The 19,011-nt window shown below is 35.5% G+C and overlaps 3 protein-coding genes and 1 long non-coding RNA gene across 10 annotated transcripts; 3 read left to right on the top strand and 1 right to left on the bottom strand.

Annotated features, from left to right (window-relative positions):
* Window positions 1–38: 38 nt before the first annotated feature.
* Window positions 39–5,202, bottom strand: LOC103858773 (dolichyl-diphosphooligosaccharide--protein glycosyltransferase subunit 2). The gene is made up of 20 exons (XM_009136197.3): window positions 5,055–5,202; window positions 4,776–4,923; window positions 4,402–4,597; window positions 4,223–4,312; window positions 4,061–4,123; window positions 3,782–3,851; window positions 3,564–3,628; window positions 3,239–3,293; window positions 3,011–3,117; window positions 2,814–2,929; window positions 2,377–2,446; window positions 1,952–2,056; window positions 1,756–1,845; window positions 1,529–1,677; window positions 1,305–1,416; window positions 1,153–1,236; window positions 944–1,024; window positions 648–872; window positions 452–574; window positions 39–333 (listed from the first exon to the last, which is right to left on the bottom strand). The coding sequence occupies exons 2-20, from the start codon at window positions 4,919–4,921 to the stop codon at window positions 217–219; spliced, it is 2,064 nt and encodes a 687-aa protein (XP_009134445.1). The 5' UTR covers window positions 4,922–4,923; window positions 5,055–5,202; the 3' UTR covers window positions 39–216.
* A 1,472-nt stretch (window positions 5,203–6,674) lies between these two features.
* Window positions 6,675–10,161, top strand: LOC103858757. Of its 4 annotated transcripts, none has more exons than XR_004453992.1 (9): window positions 6,676–7,709; window positions 7,959–8,012; window positions 8,101–8,251; window positions 8,451–8,587; window positions 8,771–8,877; window positions 8,951–9,019; window positions 9,111–9,188; window positions 9,258–9,328; window positions 9,422–10,161. It is a non-coding gene; the product is annotated as an uncharacterized LOC103858757 (long non-coding RNA). The 4 variants fall into 4 exon arrangements; XR_631171.3 differs by having other exon boundaries at window positions 6,690–7,709; window positions 8,405–8,587; XR_631170.3 differs by having other exon boundaries at window positions 6,675–7,709; window positions 8,451–8,877.
* A 945-nt stretch (window positions 10,162–11,106) lies between these two features.
* Window positions 11,107–15,233, top strand: LOC108871123 (alkane hydroxylase MAH1). 4 transcript variants are annotated; one of them, XM_033283193.1, is made up of 3 exons: window positions 11,107–13,804; window positions 13,995–14,217; window positions 14,346–15,233. In XM_033283193.1, the coding sequence occupies exon 1, from the start codon at window positions 11,674–11,676 to the stop codon at window positions 13,249–13,251; it is 1,578 nt and encodes a 525-aa protein (XP_033139084.1). In that variant the 5' UTR covers window positions 11,107–11,673; the 3' UTR covers window positions 13,252–13,804; window positions 13,995–14,217; window positions 14,346–15,233. The 4 variants fall into 4 exon arrangements, with proteins under 4 accessions (XP_033139084.1, XP_033139063.1, XP_033139041.1 ...); XM_033283172.1 differs by having other exon boundaries at window positions 13,955–14,217; XM_033283150.1 differs by having other exon boundaries at window positions 11,107–14,217; window positions 14,346–14,717; window positions 14,792–15,233.
* A 2,400-nt stretch (window positions 15,234–17,633) lies between these two features.
* On the top strand, window positions 17,634–18,826 carry LOC103858741. The gene has a single exon (XM_009136158.3). The coding sequence runs from the start codon at window positions 17,766–17,768 to the stop codon at window positions 18,486–18,488; it is 723 nt and encodes a 240-aa protein (XP_009134406.2). The 5' UTR covers window positions 17,634–17,765; the 3' UTR covers window positions 18,489–18,826.
* The last annotated feature ends 185 nt before the right edge of the window (window positions 18,827–19,011 follow it).

Here is a 19,011-nt window from a genome sequence, read left to right as displayed (position 1 = left end):
CCTTTATTCTTTTCATCAATATGGTTAAACGAAAAAGGTAAGGAAAGGAACTCTTCTTGATCACTTTTTAAGACTAAACTGAAACTCTGTAATCTTTTGGAATTGTCTTATTACCATAATCTATATAAGTTAACTGCTACAAAACTGAAATACGAAACTGCTCCGTAGAGACACAGGAACCATAAAAGATCCATCATAGTGATGAATATATATCCTTCAAGCAGATTTCAGCTTGTTCGATGCTGCTGCGAGGTGAGACAGTGTTCTGTGTCCGACGAACAACAGAAACACTCCCAGCAAAGACAGTGCCTTTAGAGTCGTGAACAGATCCAACTGCAGGACGAAAAGGAAAACAAAAAAAAAGATATTATCATTACGATGAGCTATAGATTTTTTTGATTATGCAACGGTCTTTATAAACTTAAAACAAGAACCGGTTCTGAGAACTTGCCTTCACCCAGAAGAGCACGTAGAGAAGCAGAACAGCTCCAATGCCGCCATGGAAAAGTAAAGCCGATGTTGCAGCCCCAACAGACGATGGGAAGCTCTTTATGTTCACTCCCAACCGTGTAAGCTGAAACACACAATATTTAGAAGTTGCGAAAAATGTTGTTTCTGAATGTATTTACAAGCGAAAGAAGACTGACCCCTATCAAGAAGCCGATGAATGGGAGAACTATAACACCCAAGAAAACTAGTGAAAGCTGCTTTGCGGGAAGCTTTTCTGGAACCCTGAAGATGTGTGATATCTCAGCTTTTGGCACATATCTTGAGTAAGGATCAGTAGGCTGGAGAGGAGGACGAGCCGCCTTCTCTGGACGTTCTGGTAGGTCTAGTTCGATGTGGCCAATATTACTCAATAAAGAGTTCTCCTGGAGGACAAAATATCATTGTTCAAAGTTTCGGAAAATAACTGCATTGGATCTGAAAGAACAGTACTTACCATGGAAGCATCTCCAATAGTTAGCTGGATCTCATATTTACCAGAAAGGTAGTAAAGCTTCTCAACCAATCCAAGAAAATCCTGAAGGGTAAAAAATAACATCAATCATTAGTACTGCAATTAAAACGTCGTTGCACGTAGAAAAATGAAGATATGTAAAAGATTCTTTTTGGCAAAAGCCATTCAAGATGTAGTTTAAGGAACTTAACTAGAACTAATTCAGACTTCTTTCCAGAAGTTTTCACGAGAAAGATATGCTCGACCTGTGACTCATGTTTCAGCTTGAGAAATGCCTGCATGGAAGTAAACAAGTCAAGGAAGCGAACAGAGAATAATCATTATGAATCGGGAAGGAACAAACCTGGTGTGGCTTAAACACATGGCCAAGTGGAGTAGTTAACTGTAATGACAGGCGCAGCTTTTGGAGATGGTTTGCTGATAATGATACTGCTTCATCTTTAGTTAAATCTAGCCTACAATAGTTGTAAAGGAAATTCAAGTAACAAAATGATGATAAGCACAACCAAAATTTGCAAAAAAGTATATTTTGAAACCAACAATGGTACAAAGATACAGGTGACATACTTTTTCTGAGATTCAACGCTCCCAACGTCACTGTCAAGTACAGCAATTTCTGCATTCTCAATGGTAATAGCTCCTGTGGCGGATATAGGCACTTTTGTTTGAGCTTCGGTTATGTATACTTTTTCATTTGCCGACTCATCTAGCAAAATCTACCAAAAAAAGCTTATCATGTTCTTAACATACATTGTATATGAAGTCTGTGTGATATATACCGACAAGAGCAATACCTCAAATACAAATGTATACTTTCCAACATCAAAGTTCTTAGGGAAGGATTCCAAGAAGTACGTTGCACTTTCAGCGTCAAACTTAAGCTCCTGTACACCCAAAAATGTAATGGAAACATGTAAACAGGCTTAATGCAGAGAAAAAGGACGATTTACTAATGTGGGCTCAAATAGTCAGAGAAGCTCCATTATTTACCTGGTTGTTAATTACAGAAGAACCCTTTGATCCAGAACTTAGAGCTTGTGAGAGCTTCACACTAAGAGCTGGTGCCTTAGAACCGAATACAGTGCTAACTTTAACCTAGTTCCAGATAAAGAGAATAAAATATAAAACCAATATCCAAAAAGGTAATTGACGAAGGGTCAACTAGACTGAGTCATTATCGAGTAAGAGAATCTATGCAAGCATCCAATTCTATGAGATTGAGCAACCTCTACCAACTAAATATCCAACATCTAACCGATATAGCCAGAAAATCCAGACTTAAGACTGCCACGACAAGAAGTACTACTATTCAACAGGGAATTGTATGAAAAACATAGGGGAAAAAACAGAAAATAAAAGAAATTAACATCTCAAACTATGCCAGTCACATCTTGATGAAAGTTTTGATGGCATACCTTCAGAGGTTCTTTCTTTGTCAGCGAAATGACAGTAGATGGAAGAGACAAGATGAGTGGAACGGAGAACCTGAAATCATAGAAAACGGCCATAAACACACATTGTTGCTCCCATGGAATGACAATTTCAGAGAAACTGATTGAAATTTAGCAAGTGTCAAGCTTTTAAACTTCTAATCTTCTCTACAGATATCATTTCTGCCTATCATTTTGCTAAAAATTCTAGGATAGAGAACTACAAGCCCTTCAGAACATTTTTACATGTAAAGGGAAACAGTTTTCCTCTATCAAAAGCAACTATTAGCATGAAAGAACGGAAGTAACAGTAAGTCCTAGTGTCACTAAACTCAATTCAAGGTTACTGAAAGCTCTTCTAAGATGTGTGCTGAAATAAACCAAAAGGAAATTGCATAAAGAGGGCATGAAAGTAGCATTACCTGTTGTCTTCCAAACAAGCTAATGCATCTATTTGGTTGAAGAAATCTTTGGCATCACCAGGAATTCCAACACCAAGAAAGAACTTGGCCAAACCAACTATCCTATCACCTGGAAGCTGCATGAGAGAATAGGAGAAGGTGAGTTATCAATACATATGACAAAATACAGGATACAAAGAAATATGGTTACTACATACGTTCAATCCTGTGGATTCTGAAGCTGCAAATGACTTGAGCCCTCTAATTACTGATGCAGTTGTTGATATTGGGCCTTCACTTTCATCGAAGTAAAATGTCCCATCGTCTATACGATCAAAAAATAATAATCAACACCAGAAATGCAAATCTAAACTGAAAAAACTATGAATTGACTGAAGAAAACGTCTTATGCATATACATAATATAGCAAGTAGTTTACTGCATACCATATTTTTGAATACTGTCAAAAAGCTTCGTGATACCCGTCTTCAAAGTCTGGATCTACGAGATGACAAACAAGATGATGATATAATCACACAAGTAATAACAACAAACTACCATATAAAATGGCAAAAGAATATAACCAGATTAAAAAGTAAGATACACATGCATAATTTACGACTTGGAAATTAAAATTATCAAAACACAGTTGTCTATTTAGTTACTCAGAGATTCCAGAACCCAAAGAAAATTAGTACTAAGATATTTTAGTGATGGCCCATTAAAATATATTCCCAGGAAATCAGTAGTATAGTACACCATTTCACTTACCAAGGAGTGATCAATCTCTGAAGGTGCTAATGAAATCACTCCAGCAAGCGTTTCGAAGGCTAAGCCTGAAGGAACAAATTCTTATATTTAGAAGAACGTAAATAAGAAAAAACAGAGCAAAGGAAGTAAGCCGTTAAAGGTGTAATAATCGAAAAGGTTTCATTATTAACGTTTAGCATCGTGACGTAGGAAGGGTTAATCCAGCAAGAAACACTTACCAGCAGCAAAGGTGCTTGATTCCGGATTGTTGGGGCTGTACCGCCATTTTCCATCACTCTGACTAAGAGCCTGATTCAAATTTACTATATGAGCCAAATATTACTCGGAAACTAATCTTAGTATGTAATGTAGTAACTGGATATCCGTAACAAGTCTGCGCTATATACACTTCTACCAGAATCTACAACTGATTATTCAAAAAGACAGTGTATAATGTAACATCTGATAGTTCAACACCAACATTAACTACAAATTAGGTATGCTAAACAAGTTCAAACCTTAATCGAGCGGAAAACGGCTTCGGCATCTCCAAGACTTATATCAGTTCCAGAAAATTGCTCCTGCATATGGAAAAGCGAGGTCAAGCCTGAATCCAACAAAGAGGAAACAAGAGTAGTCAACCCCATTCAAGTAGTTCACCAAAAGTCTACTCGTTTTACCTTAACAAGCACCAAGCCTCTGACAGAATAGTAGAAGTCAAGCAGTAACTTAGCATCTTTAACGCCAGTTTGAAGTTTAGAGACAATGTCCTTCATAAGAAAAACAGATGAAGTTACTCTAGCCGCTTCATAGGTAAAAAAGACCATTGTGGTACTATTGGGAGGAGACGATTGTTTACCTTAGGAACATCTTCTCCAGATTTACATTTGAGAATTCCATTAACACTCAAAGCATAGAAGACATCTTTTAGAGTAGAAGAAGAAGGCGACGCAAGAACTTTAACAACATTCTCACAAGTCGCTGAGCTCAGATCAGACTTTTTATCAATCCCAAGAATCTCTAAAGTCTTTAATGCTTCATATGCCTCATCCAAGCTGATAACAACCAAATAAAACCGCAAATTTAATCACAAAACCTCAGCTTTAACGAGCAAAAGGGACAAAAATTAGTAAAATGTGGTGAAACATACCACATCCTAATCAAGTTAACTAAGGAACAATACAATATGTGACAAAACGAAATCTCTAAGTGTGTATTTTTCGAGAAATCAACCTCTTGTAGGATCCATCGACTGGTGCGAAGACATCGAGAGCCGCGGATCGGTGAGAGTCTGAGATGGGCTGAAACACTGAAGCTGCACCGCAAATTGCTGTGGCGAGAATCAAAACTACAAATCGAGCGAGACCTCCGGCCATCATTACTGCACCAAAAAGCTCAAATAAATAAATAAATAAAATCCAAACAATTACCGCCAACTACGACGGAGAAGATCGTAAAGCTTAAGCATTTTCAGATCGGAAGTAGATCCGTAAATGGAAAAAGGAGGATTACCAGAAGTGGGCGAGTCTCAGTAGTCAACGGAGACTGAGGTTTGGGGACGCGTGAGATCGATCTATGGCTTTTTGAACCAAAGGAAGACGAAGACGAAGACGAAAGCCAAAAATTAACGAGTGAGGAGGAGCTTGATGACAGTACCTGATAAGACGGATTTACCCTTGCTTCTCAACTTATATTACACTCCAGCTATATTATAATTAAACGACAGCGTATCAGGAGACCCCGTCTGTTTAAGTGTTAAGGTTAAATTGTTTTACACATATATATTAGTTTATATTTTATTAATTAAAAAATCAGCATTATAACTTATTATTTATGTTTTCAAAAGAAAAAAATCAAACATCAAATTATATATATATATATATATATATATATATATATATAAAGATATGACGTAAATTTAATTAAAATATATATGTTTATTATTGTGCTGAAATTTTAAAAGAAAACATTCACATATTAAAAATATTTTAGTAAATATATTTATACAAATTTAGTTGATTAATGTTTAATTATAAATTTTTTATTTGTTATTTTCTAAATTTTATAATTGAAAAATAAATTTAAAGATAACAACACAATAAATAAGAATTATCTTATTTAAAAAAATTAATATTATTAATAAAAATTTGTTTGTAGTTATATAATTAATTATATATATAATTCATTAAGGATAACAATGACTGTAACCGCTTAATTATTATAAATATTTTTATATCTTATTTTAAATTTTATAACTGAAAAATATGTTTTAAGATAACAACACAATGTAAAAATTATCTTTTTGAAAAGAAAATTAATATTATAAATAAAAATTTTGTCTTTGATTATATAAAATATGTTTTAAGATAACAACACAATCTAAAATTTATCTTTTTTGAAAATAAAATTAGTATTATAAATAAAAATTCGTTTTTGATTATATAGTTAATTATATAAAATTCATTAAGGGTAGTATAGATATTAACCGCTCTAACTTTTAACGTGAGAGCTCAATTTCAAAAATTTACTTCGCAAATAATAGTATAGATATCTTATTTTAAATTTTATAACTGAAAATATGTTTTAAGATAACAACACAATGTAAAAATTATCTTTTTGAAAAGAAAATTAATATTATAAATAAAAATTAGTTTTTGATTATATAAAATATGTTTTAAGATAACAACACAATCTAAAATTTATCTTTTTGAAAAGGAAATTAATATTATAAATAAAAATTCGCTTTTGATTATATAGTTAATTATATACAAATTCATTAAGGGTAGTATAGATATTAACCGCTCTAACTTTTAACGTGAGAGCTTTGTTGCAAAAATTTACTTCGCAAAATAGTTTTATATCTTATTTTAAATTTTATAACTGAAAATATGTTTTAAGATAACAATACAATGTAAAAATTATCTTTTTGAAAAGAAAATTAATATTATAAATAAAAATTCGTTTTTGATTATATAAAATATGTTTTAAGATAACAACACAATCTAAAATTTATCTTTTTGAAAAGAAAATTAATATTATAAATAAAAATTCGCTTTTGATTATATAGTTAATTATATACAAATTCATTAAAGGTATTATAGATATTAACTGTTCTAACTTTTAACATGAGAGCTCGATTCTAAAAATTTACTTCGCAAATAATAGTATAGATTATTAGTTATTATGAGAATTTCATTTACCTTTTATTTAATTCTTTTAACATATTAGAATGAGTAAAAACATATCCTCCTTTTAATGTAGGTTCAAAGATCCAAATTAGTCTTCTCCCAAAAACAACATCTAGGGTTCATGCGATTCAAAGACGACTTTCTCCGACAACCATTAATATCTCCGGCAAGACGATTTTTTCTGGTGAACACAGAAAACCTACCTCATTATAGTTTTATCGGCATTTTGTAATTATTGTTTTTGTTAATAAAAAATTAGAGTAAATTGGATATGAAAAACAATCTAGTAATTAAAATAAAATTTAAGTAGACCTGATAAATAAAAGTTAAACTAGTTTTTCCAAAAATTTAACTGCAAAAATATATAAACTGATAATTGCAGTATATGCATAAAAGTTCCATATGACAATCTAACAATACTAAAAGCAGGATATTAAGCTCTCTAAGCACATCCACGTAGGATTGGAAATTCAGGCCAATCAGAGATTGAATTTCTGCCACGTCATTTATTTCCTGGATCTAAACCGAAGGTCCTATTTTGAGATCCATCGTCAAACCCTTCATCTTCCTGCACTTTCTTTCATCAAACGTATAAAAAAAATATCACTCACGAATAGATCAATGTTACATTTCCTTCACTCCTTAAGGAAAAACCACATTCAACACACAATTTTGCCTTCAGTTCCAAATTAAATCTCTTCTAAACATCTCTCTATTACATCTACCCTTTCATTTCAATCTGAATCCAGCCGTTTCATGTATCTATGAAAGCTCTCCTATAAATTTAGGGCCAAACACAACTAAACCCTCACCACAATCCACCGCAAAAACATGCCGTCAGCAGATTCGTCTTTCTCAATTCCCGTCTTCCTTTATTGCTGATCTTTATCATGATTTATGTCTAGGGTTCATACATCTCCCTCGACAGTCTCCATCTGGATTGATTCAACGTATTGGATTGCATATATGTTGGCTTACGGTATGAAACTTACCTTATATTTTGTTTTTCATCATTTTCATTTAAGTTTGGCATCTATTAAAGCTTTCTAGAGTAGATTGTGGATACATTGTATGTCAGGAAAAAAATAGTGTTACTGTGGTTGAAGAAAATATGGAGAGCCTTAAGAAGTACATGTATTTGTTTATTGAGTCAACATTTTCCTTTCTGTTTCTAAAAATTTGTTTTAATGTTTCTATTTTCTTTCAAAAACTTTTGAATCTTCTAAAGAAGCTGAGAGTTTCATTCAAGGGAAATAAAAAGGACGCCACTGAATTCTTGGAGGTATAGCATTTTAATAAAAAAAAAAATCTTTCACTAATGTTTTGGCTGGTTTATAGAAAATTGCATGCATTGTGTAATGTTTTGTTAGGAGATGAATGAGAAAGAAACTACAGAGATGAAAGAAATCATGGGTCTAAAGGGGAATGGAGTTCTATGTGTCTACCCTCGGGAAAAGAACATCAAAAACGTGCTGTCCATCTCAAAAGAGAAGAAGAAAGAGCACCAAAGAATTCAAGCAGGTATAATCATATATGGTTTGATTTCTCATGTGTAAACATCTGCAACTTTTCATATATGATAACTCCATTCTTCACAATTGAAGTTTGTCCTTTAAATTGGATGAAACTTACCTCATCTTACACTATTGAACGTTGTTACTTTCTTTTCTGCAGACTTTCTTTCTTAGTTTTGCTTTTAAGATTTCAAGAATAAAATCAGGTTAGTCCTGTGGATGGCACCGTTCTGAGGTTTGGGGAGTTAAAAGAAAGTAGAGGGATGAACGAGCAAGTCAAAGGACATTCCTACTCAGCATCAGGTCTTCTCGGAACAAACTCTCCTTCCCATGGTACCTAAAGGTAAGGATGAATCTGAGGAAGAAGCTGTTGCAGATAAAATCGACAAGTCTTGGTTGAGAATCTCTTTGGCTTATCCAAAACTACGGGAGAGCATCTCAGCTAGATCAGTGAAATACTAGCACGTCTAAGCCGTGACTTTAGTGTCAAGAAAATTTCAACTTATATGATCGAGTTTTGTTGCAGTCCGATGAAGGGGCTCTATTATTGTGTGATATACCTAAGACCAGGGGACTATCATCATATACACTCTCCAGCTGACTGGAATGCATTGGTTTGTAGACACTTTGCAGGTTTGGTTACTCACTAATCTCTCATGACCTTTGTAACTATTAGTATCTTTCTAAAAACACTTTTGTTTCTCAGGGCGGTTGTTTCCTGTGAATGAGTGTGCTACAAGAACTATAAAAAAATCTCTATGTTGAAAATGAAAGGGTAATTATTTATTTGTAACGTACCAAATATGTGTAGGCTTTTCTTTTATCTCCAGATATTGATCGTCAGCTGCTAATCTAATTGAGAACAGGTCGTACTTGAAGGGATATGGAAACAAGGTTTTATGGCACTTGCTGCTGATGGTGCGACCAACATTGGATCCATTGCGGTAAGTTTGGTGAAAGTTACATATCCTAGCTCTCTAAGCCAAATAAATTACTGACATTTGCTGTCACAGCTATTCATCGAACCTAGGAGCAGGTGTACGATCCACAAGGTCATGGCGTAAAGCTTGAGAAAGGAAAGGAGGTATGTGGTTTCAAAATATAACAGATACAAATTGGAGTCTAGGGAATGTAATGATATTCTTTGATTAATGTCTTTGGTAAATGGTCGATGTAGGTAGGTGTATTCAACATGGGATCAACTGTGGTGGTTCAAGCAGTTCCTCGGATTACAGATTCTGTGTCAAACTCTGTTTGTTAATGACAGTGTCTGAATATGACCGTTTGACAGGCTAATAGCGGTTGAGTGTTGGAGCTACCTAGATGCCTAGAAGAACTCGCTGGCAAGCAATGCTTCTTTCATGATTCAAGTGAAACCATACAATTTCACTCCCAACCATGGCACCTTCACGTACGATGTCTGCAACTTCTGAGGACGTGTCTGTGAAACTCCTTTTTGTGCACTACGTGTCTGTGAAACTCATTCAGAGATAAACTAAGCTTAGTAAAGAAAACATCTTCAACAGCAGTGATTGAAATAACACATCTACTGATTAGTTATAGGTTGAAAGCAGCAACACAACTCCACAAGCGGCATGGCAGATTGCACAACCACCTGCTTCTGACACCAACCCGATGGATGGGCTACAAAAGGGATGGACGTTGATCAACCAACACCACCCAACTTTGGAGATGAGGAGAAGAGCCGCAAACGCCCCTGGAGTGATTGTTGGAAGTACTACAATTCGTCTTTCCCACTAAGATTTCTTTTCCTACATTACAAGCTCTACGCAATTGCTCTTTTCCGTCGTTTGTGTTTTTCCTATTTTCTTTTTAAAATTTCCTGCAACAAGCTCCATCTGAGAACAGTGTTATTTTAATTTAAATTAAAGGAAGTTTGACGGCTTAACATGATCACTAATATTCGTCTGGTATAATTAACATGTGGCTACCTTTAGTTAGTCCCTTGATGCATCAACATAGACTTCACTTAATGCACCAATCAAAAAATACAGTGATAGTATCAAATCTTAAACCCGATAAAAAGGTCATCAACTAAAAGTTGAATGACACTAAAATAGAACCAACCAAAAATAGTGACGCAAATACACTTAATATGTTCAACGATGGTGAGGCAAATAATACCAAAAAAAACATCAAAAGACACACACAGGTCAAATGATCATCATTTACAAGGTTTCTTCAAGTAAATCAAGAACACACCTACACCTCCCTACTTATTCCCTTACCCACAATTCTCTTCGTATGCAAATATCCACAACGCAGCAACACACGTTTAAGAAGAACTTCACCTACAAGATTAATTACTCCATAAAGCAACAAGCCAACAACATATACGACCCCGCGCAAGCGCGGGGGGGTTCCGCCCCTAGTACTATTAAAAATGGAGATTCGTAAATGTTTCACGCCTAAATATATGGTCATGCGAGGAAAGCTCAACAGTGCTTAATTGTCGTCAAAGCAACTGGAAAACACTTCAATTTTGATAGCTCATAATCAAAGACATGTTCATCCAAGGTACTTATTCATCAAGAAAAATTCGACGCTCAAATTTATTTCCGCTGGATGCTATTAATATGAGCCATGTATTAATGTATATAGGAGAGATTACTCACACTCCAGCTCCCACATGGTTATTTAGCACAGACAAGCTGTATTTTATGAACCGTGATGTATCCGAAACCTACTCTTGATCCAGAGTCGATCATGGTATAGACAAGTGAAACATTGACCTATAACTTCTAAAATTTAAAAGATAGTTTACATAAAGACCCCTTAAGTTTTTTCAAAAAAAAATGGTATAATCTTTACTTAACTATCTATAAATCTCATGACCAGTCGTGTCTCGATCTTATTACTATGGTAGATGAGACGTAAGAATATTGCGCTACAACATTCCTTCAGGGGTTCCAGTCTCCCTTAAACACAGAGTCAAAATTATGTGGGAAGTCATAAGAAAAATAAGGAACTGGCATTTCAAATTCGGTACACACAGTGTGGTAGCCAATCCACTCTGTATAATTAAATAAGTTCTTTCTGTGACTAACCGGAGGATCGGCCTATAGAAAATAGAAGAAAAAAACGGTTTCGGCACAATAGTCTCATTCAAAATTCTCATAACTAATTTTTTGGATGACTTCCTCATCAAGGTTACTTCTTCGATTGTGTTCTTATTAAGAGACCCTTCAGTTACTTCATGATCAAGAAAGCCTTTCACATAAGCAACGTTGCACTGTCCAATCTCAAACATGTGATCCTTGATTATTAAGCGCATCACGGATCATTTGTTTATCCTGTTCACTGGTTATCTTACTATAGTTAAACGTTTTCAAACAATAGACTTTATTATCTGTATATAAATGCAGGTCCTTATTCTTCTTCTCCACTACTCACTATTAAACTTCCCTAATGGCTTCAATCAGCTTATTTGAAGCATCAATATCTCTTTTTTGCTTTCTCGTCTTCTGTTACTTTCTCAACAAGAAACATTCTTGTTACTTGCGCATCAAGAAATCCTTCCAAAGCTACCCTTGGAACTGGCCTGTTCTTGGGATGCTTCCAGCTGTGCTCATGAGGCTCAGTCAGATCGATGATATCATCTGGGTCTTAGAGAAGAACAACTTGACATTTATTTTCAGGGGTCCATGGTTCACTAGATTGCATGGGTTGATCACAGTTGATCCAGCTAATATACATCATATATTGAGCTCAAGTTTCTCCAACTACATCAAAGGACCGAAGTTCAAGGAGTATTTTGATGTTTTTGGAGACGGCATATTCAACGCCGACGCAGAGCTATGGAAGAATCTAAGAATGTCTTCTCAGACCGTGCTCAATCATCAAGGTTTTCAAAACTTGTCAATGAGTGTTACAACAAGTAAACTCAGGGACGTGCTTCTTCCTCTTTTCAGTCGCCTTTCAGAGGATGGGACAGTCGTGGACTTGCAGGATGTGTTCCGGAGACTCATGTTCGATATATCGCTAGTTACAATCACCGGGTCTGATCCTCAATCTCTCTCCATTGAAATGCCAGAGGTTGAGTTCGCAAAAGCTTTCGATGACGCTGGGGAAGCCATTCTGTTTAGGCACATCATACCAAGATTCTTGTGGGAGTTGCAAAAACGAATGGGGTTGGGAAAGGAGAAGAAGTTGACAGAAGCGGGTTCCACTTTTGACCGGATCTGCACGAGATATATATTTGCAAAGAGAGAAGAGAAAAGATCAACAGAGAATGATCATGATCATTCAAATGGAGAAAGTGAAGATCTCTTAACATCTCACATAAAGCTAGATACAAGCAAGTACCAGCTCTTGAATCCAAGCGATGACAAGTTCCTTAGAGACACCATTTTAACTTTCATTTTCGCAGGGAGGGATTCCACTTCCTCTGCTCTCACTTGGTTTTTTGGGCTCCTCTCAAGAAACCCTCACGTGGAAGCCAAGATTCGCCAAGAGATCAATACAAATATACCAATAGCTGGAACTAGTCAAGAGAGGCCATGGTCGGCTATCGATGACAAAGTGTTTTTGAACAAGTTGGTATATCTACATGGGGCGTTGTATGAAACAATGAGGCTCTATCCACCAGTTCCATTCGAGCGCAAGTCTCCTATAAAATCAGATGTGCTTCCAAGTGGGCACAAAATTGATGCAAACTCTCATGTTATCATCCCTATCTATGCGTTAGGGAGGATGAGATCTGTATGGGGAGAGGACGCATGGGAGTTCAAGCCAGAGAGATGGATTTCAGAGACTGGAGGGTTGAGACATGAACCTTCTTCCAAGTTCTTAGTGTTTAACTCGGGTCCAAGAACTTGTCTGGGTAAGCATATAGCTATGACTGCAATGAAAACCGTAGTCGTGGAGATATTACAAAACTATGACATTAAGCTCGTCAAAGGACATAAAATTGAGCCAAAGCCTCGTCTTATACTTCACATGAAACATGGGCTTAGAGTCACGCTTACTAAGAGATGTTCAGCTTGAAATGCTAATGTTTGAGTTGGTCCTAAGGTACGTATGTATTCTCCAAATGTTCTTGCCTAGTGGTCTCTGCAAGGAAGTTTGTGATTTAAGTAAGTTTACTCTTATCTTATTTCTTATTTTGTATTTATAAACGCTGAACTGTTTATCTATCTATCTATATATCTATATATAGTTTCCCTCCTTCTTAGCCTATCCACGTCACTTGCCAGGTAAGAAAGTCGATGTAGGAGACGGCACCACGTGTCCAGACACATAAAGTTTTGCGTTTCATTAATCTCCGCGTGATGGCTTCTATCGTTTGGTGGGTGATTGGGCTTTGATATTGGTAAGTTTCTGGCCCAATTAAAGAGACGTGACTCTCTGAAATCGAAAAACGAAGAAGGTCTTCTCTCCTCTTCATGTGACGGCAACCGATGCCTTTTGCGATTCTTATCACCATTTTGAACGGCCTGCGTAAAAGCTTCGTGATTAACCACATTGATTCGCTCGCCCACTACGTCGTCATCAATGCTTCGTTTTGATCTCATAAGCAGTGATTTCTGTATAAATATGTGTGAGTAGTCCTCTCCTTGATCTCATCTTATCTTCGTTAAGCTTATATTCCATACGTTTTGCTCTTTATACACGTTAGAACGAGGATTATGCGTCTCTGAGTCAATAATCTCTTTCGATTTTATGTGTTTGATCCTTGAAAATTTTCTAGGCTTCTCAGATCTTCAGCTTTCTTTATTTCTCCTCTGTAGAAGAGAAAGCGGATATCCACTTCATTCATTCATTCAGACAGAGAATAAGAACAAGACACACCGAAGCCAAACTATCGTAACGAAGATGGCCGTCGAAAAACTGAACACGACCGTGGACGGCGTCGAGATACTGAAGCCGCGTACGGACAACAGAGAATACAGGAAGATTGTCCTCAAGAACTCTCTCCAAGTCCTCTTGATCAGCGATCCCGATACAGATAAGGTCTGAGATCCCCCTCCCTCCCTCCAGTTTGATTGATTCAATTTAGTTCTGATTTAATAAAATTTGATCCTTTAGTTCTGATTTCATATTACTGATTCGTAAAGTTTGATCCTTTTTTTTAGAAAAAGTGTGCTGCTTCAATGAGCGTTAGTATCAGATCTTTCTCTGACCCACAAGGATTAGAAGGCTTAGCTCACTTGCCAGCGACCGTGAATGTAGCCAGCTCTCCACATTCAGGCACCGTCTCAAGGCTGGTTCAATGTTCACACTCAGCGAATTTGATGTGGTTCGGTCCAATCAGAACTTCAGGCTGTTTGACTCTCTTCTGACTATTCTGTTCAGTTACTCAGCCAAATTTGATGCCTTTACGGAACCGGTTTCTCCAATTCTGGTTGAGCGTTTCAGGTTCCGCGATCTCGATTCTCTGCTTGGCCTAGCCAACACCAACACACACCTTCCATGTGTATCCTCTTATAACCTTTCTTCCTAACTTTGTTACCGTAAGTTGCAACGTATACTCCCTTCTGATCCTTACTTAGTATACAAATAATGGTATATGTTTCTGTTCAAGCAGGATGGTGACGATAATGATAGAGATGACATGCATGGGACCATCTCAGTCCTTACTAAGGTTGGTGTTTGTTTTAATGACCATGAGGAATCATCACCCGCAAGAACAACTGCAAGTGATCTTGCCACCAAGAAGCTTCGGGTATTAGCAACTCCGAAGGTGGTTAAGAAGGCACGAAATGCGTATCTGGAGTCAGTATTTTCTATTTGAATAATGCTTAGGCATTAATGTTTTTTTTTTAATTTTGTCATCTTCTGGAAATTGCTATGTTTCCTAAACTATCATTGAAATTGTTTTTTTTTTACGTTTTGACAAAATTTACACATTTCATTAAGCTGCTGAAGATAGGTATACTGCTCAGCGCATAATTTCCCGATCCAAACAAATACTGTTCATGTAAATAATGATAAGATTTGATGTAATACATGTATGGTGTTTAATTGTACAGTGAATAAATGTGCTTATAATAAATAAGTAGCATAGCACATTTAACACCCCTGAAACGAAGTGGGTACAAACGTGTACGACTTGAACATGCTAGCAAAACCAAAAGGTTAAAGATGACAAAAAAAAAAAAAAAACCAAAAGGTTAACACTAACGTGTTTTACGTTATTTACTTTGCTCTATCTGCCTTTGTTTTAAAACACTAACCACATATCCACTTTCTAAGAAATGACTCAGTGGTATCAATGTTTCATATTTGCAAAAAGATGATAATTTTATTCAGAAAAGTCATTCTTTTTTTACCAATTATTAAGGACACACACACAATTGGTTACATTTAGTCCAACGAAGATGAAGATACTAACACATCAAGCCTATACTTTATAGCTTGCACATGAAAAACTCACTTCAACAAGTAAAAATTATAATATCATGGGAATATAACAATATAAAATAACCAATAACTATCAAATGAAGGAATGTGTCATGGCAACTATCAAATTCAATAAGTTACTCTCTACTTCATTAGTTCATTAGAAAACTCTTACATGGATTAATGCTATATTTGTTGTTTCAGAACCAAATTGGTCATCCAAGTTAATAGTCTAAATACAACTACAATGCAAACGTACCAATAACACTCATAAACTGGTGTAAACATGACTAACCAGTAAAATTTATCACACTATCCAACAAATGACCATATAAAAATTCATTGAGAAAATATATACCTGAATTCTTAGCTATTAGACAATACATCACATCCCGCCCGTAGGGCGGGCCGACCCTAGTTTCTTATATGAAAATGTTTGCATTGTGCCTTAATAAAATTTAACGTTTATTGTCACTATCTCATCAAATTTTGATGCATAAACCCTTCCTTTGAGAATTGTTGAGACTTGTAAGGTTGTTACACGTTAAATTTAATTAACTATAAAATGACTTTTTAAACAGCACCATCAAATATTATACATATAGATTTTTGAGGAAATCTTATTAAATCAAAGATAAATTTAATTGTAAAAAATAAAGAATGTTATTATTTTTATATGCAAAAAAGTTCCATATAACAATAATATCAAAAATGAAGATTCGCAAATGCATTTAAGCAAAAAGAAAAAAAATATTCGCAAATGTACCACTTTCACGCCTAAGTAAGTATATGGTCATGCGAGGAAAGACATCAACCCCTAATATTAGTTTCTTAGCAAGAAATCTTCATCTGAGTAGAAGTTTTAATCACAATCCAGCTCGTTCTATCGACGATTCTTTGATCAGACGTTCCACATGGCTATTTAAATACAGACGAGCTGTTTCAAACGATACCTTCAATATGAATTAAAAGATGCAGAGCTACCAGTTTGATTTAAAAAATCTGTTTATGCTGTTGACAAAAAAAAAGAATTAAAAGATTTAGCCTCTGGTTATATAGATGCAGTGAAAACAGGGACTTATTTCATATGCTACTTGGCTTGTTGTTGCATTATATATCATGTGTGTATAAATCAACTTTTTTCTTTTTCTTTTTCTTAATTTCAACTTATTTCTTATGTTATCTTCTCTGCACAAAATCAAAACTCTTAAATTCATGGCTTCGATTAGTTTATTTGAAGCATAACTAGTTTTTCTTAAGAATGAATGTCGTAGTTGAACAGAATTTTCAAAAAATAACTTTATAAATAATGTTTAGGAGATAATTTTGTATTGTTTTTTTTTTGTCAACATAATGCTGTATTGTTTTCTCTTCTATATTTGGTGGAAACATTAAATATTATATTGTCACAATCATGAATTTCACGTTCTTACTAGTTGGGTATAAACTAGTTAAGCCACCAAGTAAGCATGATATTTGCAAAAAGATATAAATATATATATATATATATATATATATACATGTATATACTAAGTGATTTTCAGTACTTATAAAGATTTATAAAATAAATATATTATAATAATTTATTAATATTTTATTTTAATTCTAAATAATTTATAATTATATTGTAATTAATATGTATAATTTATTTTAAATAATATTATGTCATTTTAATTTACATATGATTCGGATATATAATATCTTATGTTTGGTAATTAGTTAGATATATTGGATAACATAACTTTTTCAAAGTCAACCATAATATTTTTGTTCTATAGATTAAAAATTTTGATTATTTTTTATTTTCATTTAATTTGAATCTTGAAATTTTGATTATATTTGTTTAGATAATCTTAATATATAATTAGAATACAAATCTCTGAAAGTTTCTGATTATTCAGAATCTCAAATCAATGATCATAATTTTCAGAGATTTGTCTTAATTGTCATTGTAAACCAAAAGAAAAAAAAAAGCCACAAATAGTGAGCATATTTTTAAGTTGCCTTTCATCCGGTTATGATTTACCCCCACGTTTCAACTTAACTATGATTTAAACGACGACGTATTCAAAAAACCCTAACCCCTTCCTAATCATTTCAACCTTCATTTTTTTTTTCCATTCAATCAGAGAGGTCTCGACGGAATCAAAATCTCAGTCATGATCCGATTCACAAGAACAAAACCCATACTCGACTCACTGAGTCACGACCTCCTCCAGAAATGCCACGCGAGCGGAACCCCCAAGGGAAAATCCAAGCTCAAGACAATCCAAGCCTTGAAGCGCCACAAAGCCACCACCAAAAGAGGCGGCGGTGTAGAGGATGCGAGTAAAGGCAAAGGAGCAATCTCCGACCACTGCATAAACCCACCTCACCCCGTTCGCTACCTCAGACCCAAGGAGAGAGACCGAGAGGCCCAGCGAGAGAAGCTCGGCCTGATCAGCAAAGCCAGGCAACGAGAGATCGATATCCAGAAAAAGCTCGGACCTTTCACGAAGACGAGAGCCACCGACGAGGAGCCGATGAGGATCGGGGTCGCGGGATTGGATTACGTCGCGTTGGGGATTTTCACGGAGGACGAGTTGCCGAAGTACAAGGTGACGGTGGAGGACGGGAAGAGGCTAGCGAAGGAGTATAGCAGAGTGCTTATGAGGGAGCATAGGGAGAAGCGTGTGGCGGAGATTGGTCTAATGAAGATGAGGAAAGAGGCCTTGGAGGCGTTGCCGGAGGAGCTGAAGAAGGCGGCTTTGGAGCGTGATGCGACGACGCCGTTTCCGGTGATTCGGGGAGCGGCTACGGTGTTGCCTCCTGTTGAAGGGTATCTGGAGAGGATTATGAATGCGGCTAATAAGAAGAGCTCGAGTAAAGAGAAGCTGAGATGATCTTATTGGGTTTTGATCAAAAGAACAACGTTGAACTTTTGTTTTTACTTTGTTGATCCTCCTGAGATAAGATGGTCGTAGTGTGTTTACTACACTCTATGGTAGTAGAACACACTAGTTGAAGCTTATAAAGTTTAAATCTTTTTCAACTTTTGTCTGTTTGAGATTGAGTTACTTCATAATAACCTTATGAGTAGTGAAGTTGTTTGGGTTTGAAAGTCACTGGTAACAATTGGTGTCATTCTCTTGGTTGAGGCTGTTCCTTAATAAGGTTTGTGATCTGTAATTAGCAATCAAGAACTCCATAGTAACATGGAATCTATACCAAGATTAGGCTAGTTTAATCCTTATTTCTGTTTTACAGAACTGTATCGAGGAGATGATGATATACTGTTTCTGCTTGTGGTGCTATAATCCAAATGCGTTGTTTTAAGTACTTTGCTTGAAGCTTTACAAATTCTCTTTCTAAAGACTACGATTCAAGGAGAATCATAGTTTGAGAGCTGACATAGACTAGTCTGGC

Source organism: Brassica rapa, chromosome A01 (genome assembly GCF_000309985.2).
Source record: "Brassica rapa cultivar Chiifu-401-42 chromosome A01, CAAS_Brap_v3.01, whole genome shotgun sequence".
In the NCBI taxonomy this organism is placed as follows: Eukaryota; Viridiplantae; Streptophyta; class Magnoliopsida; order Brassicales; family Brassicaceae; genus Brassica; species Brassica rapa.
The sequence above is the reverse complement of the archived record's forward strand: the minus strand, read 5'-3'. Positions and strand labels throughout refer to the sequence as shown.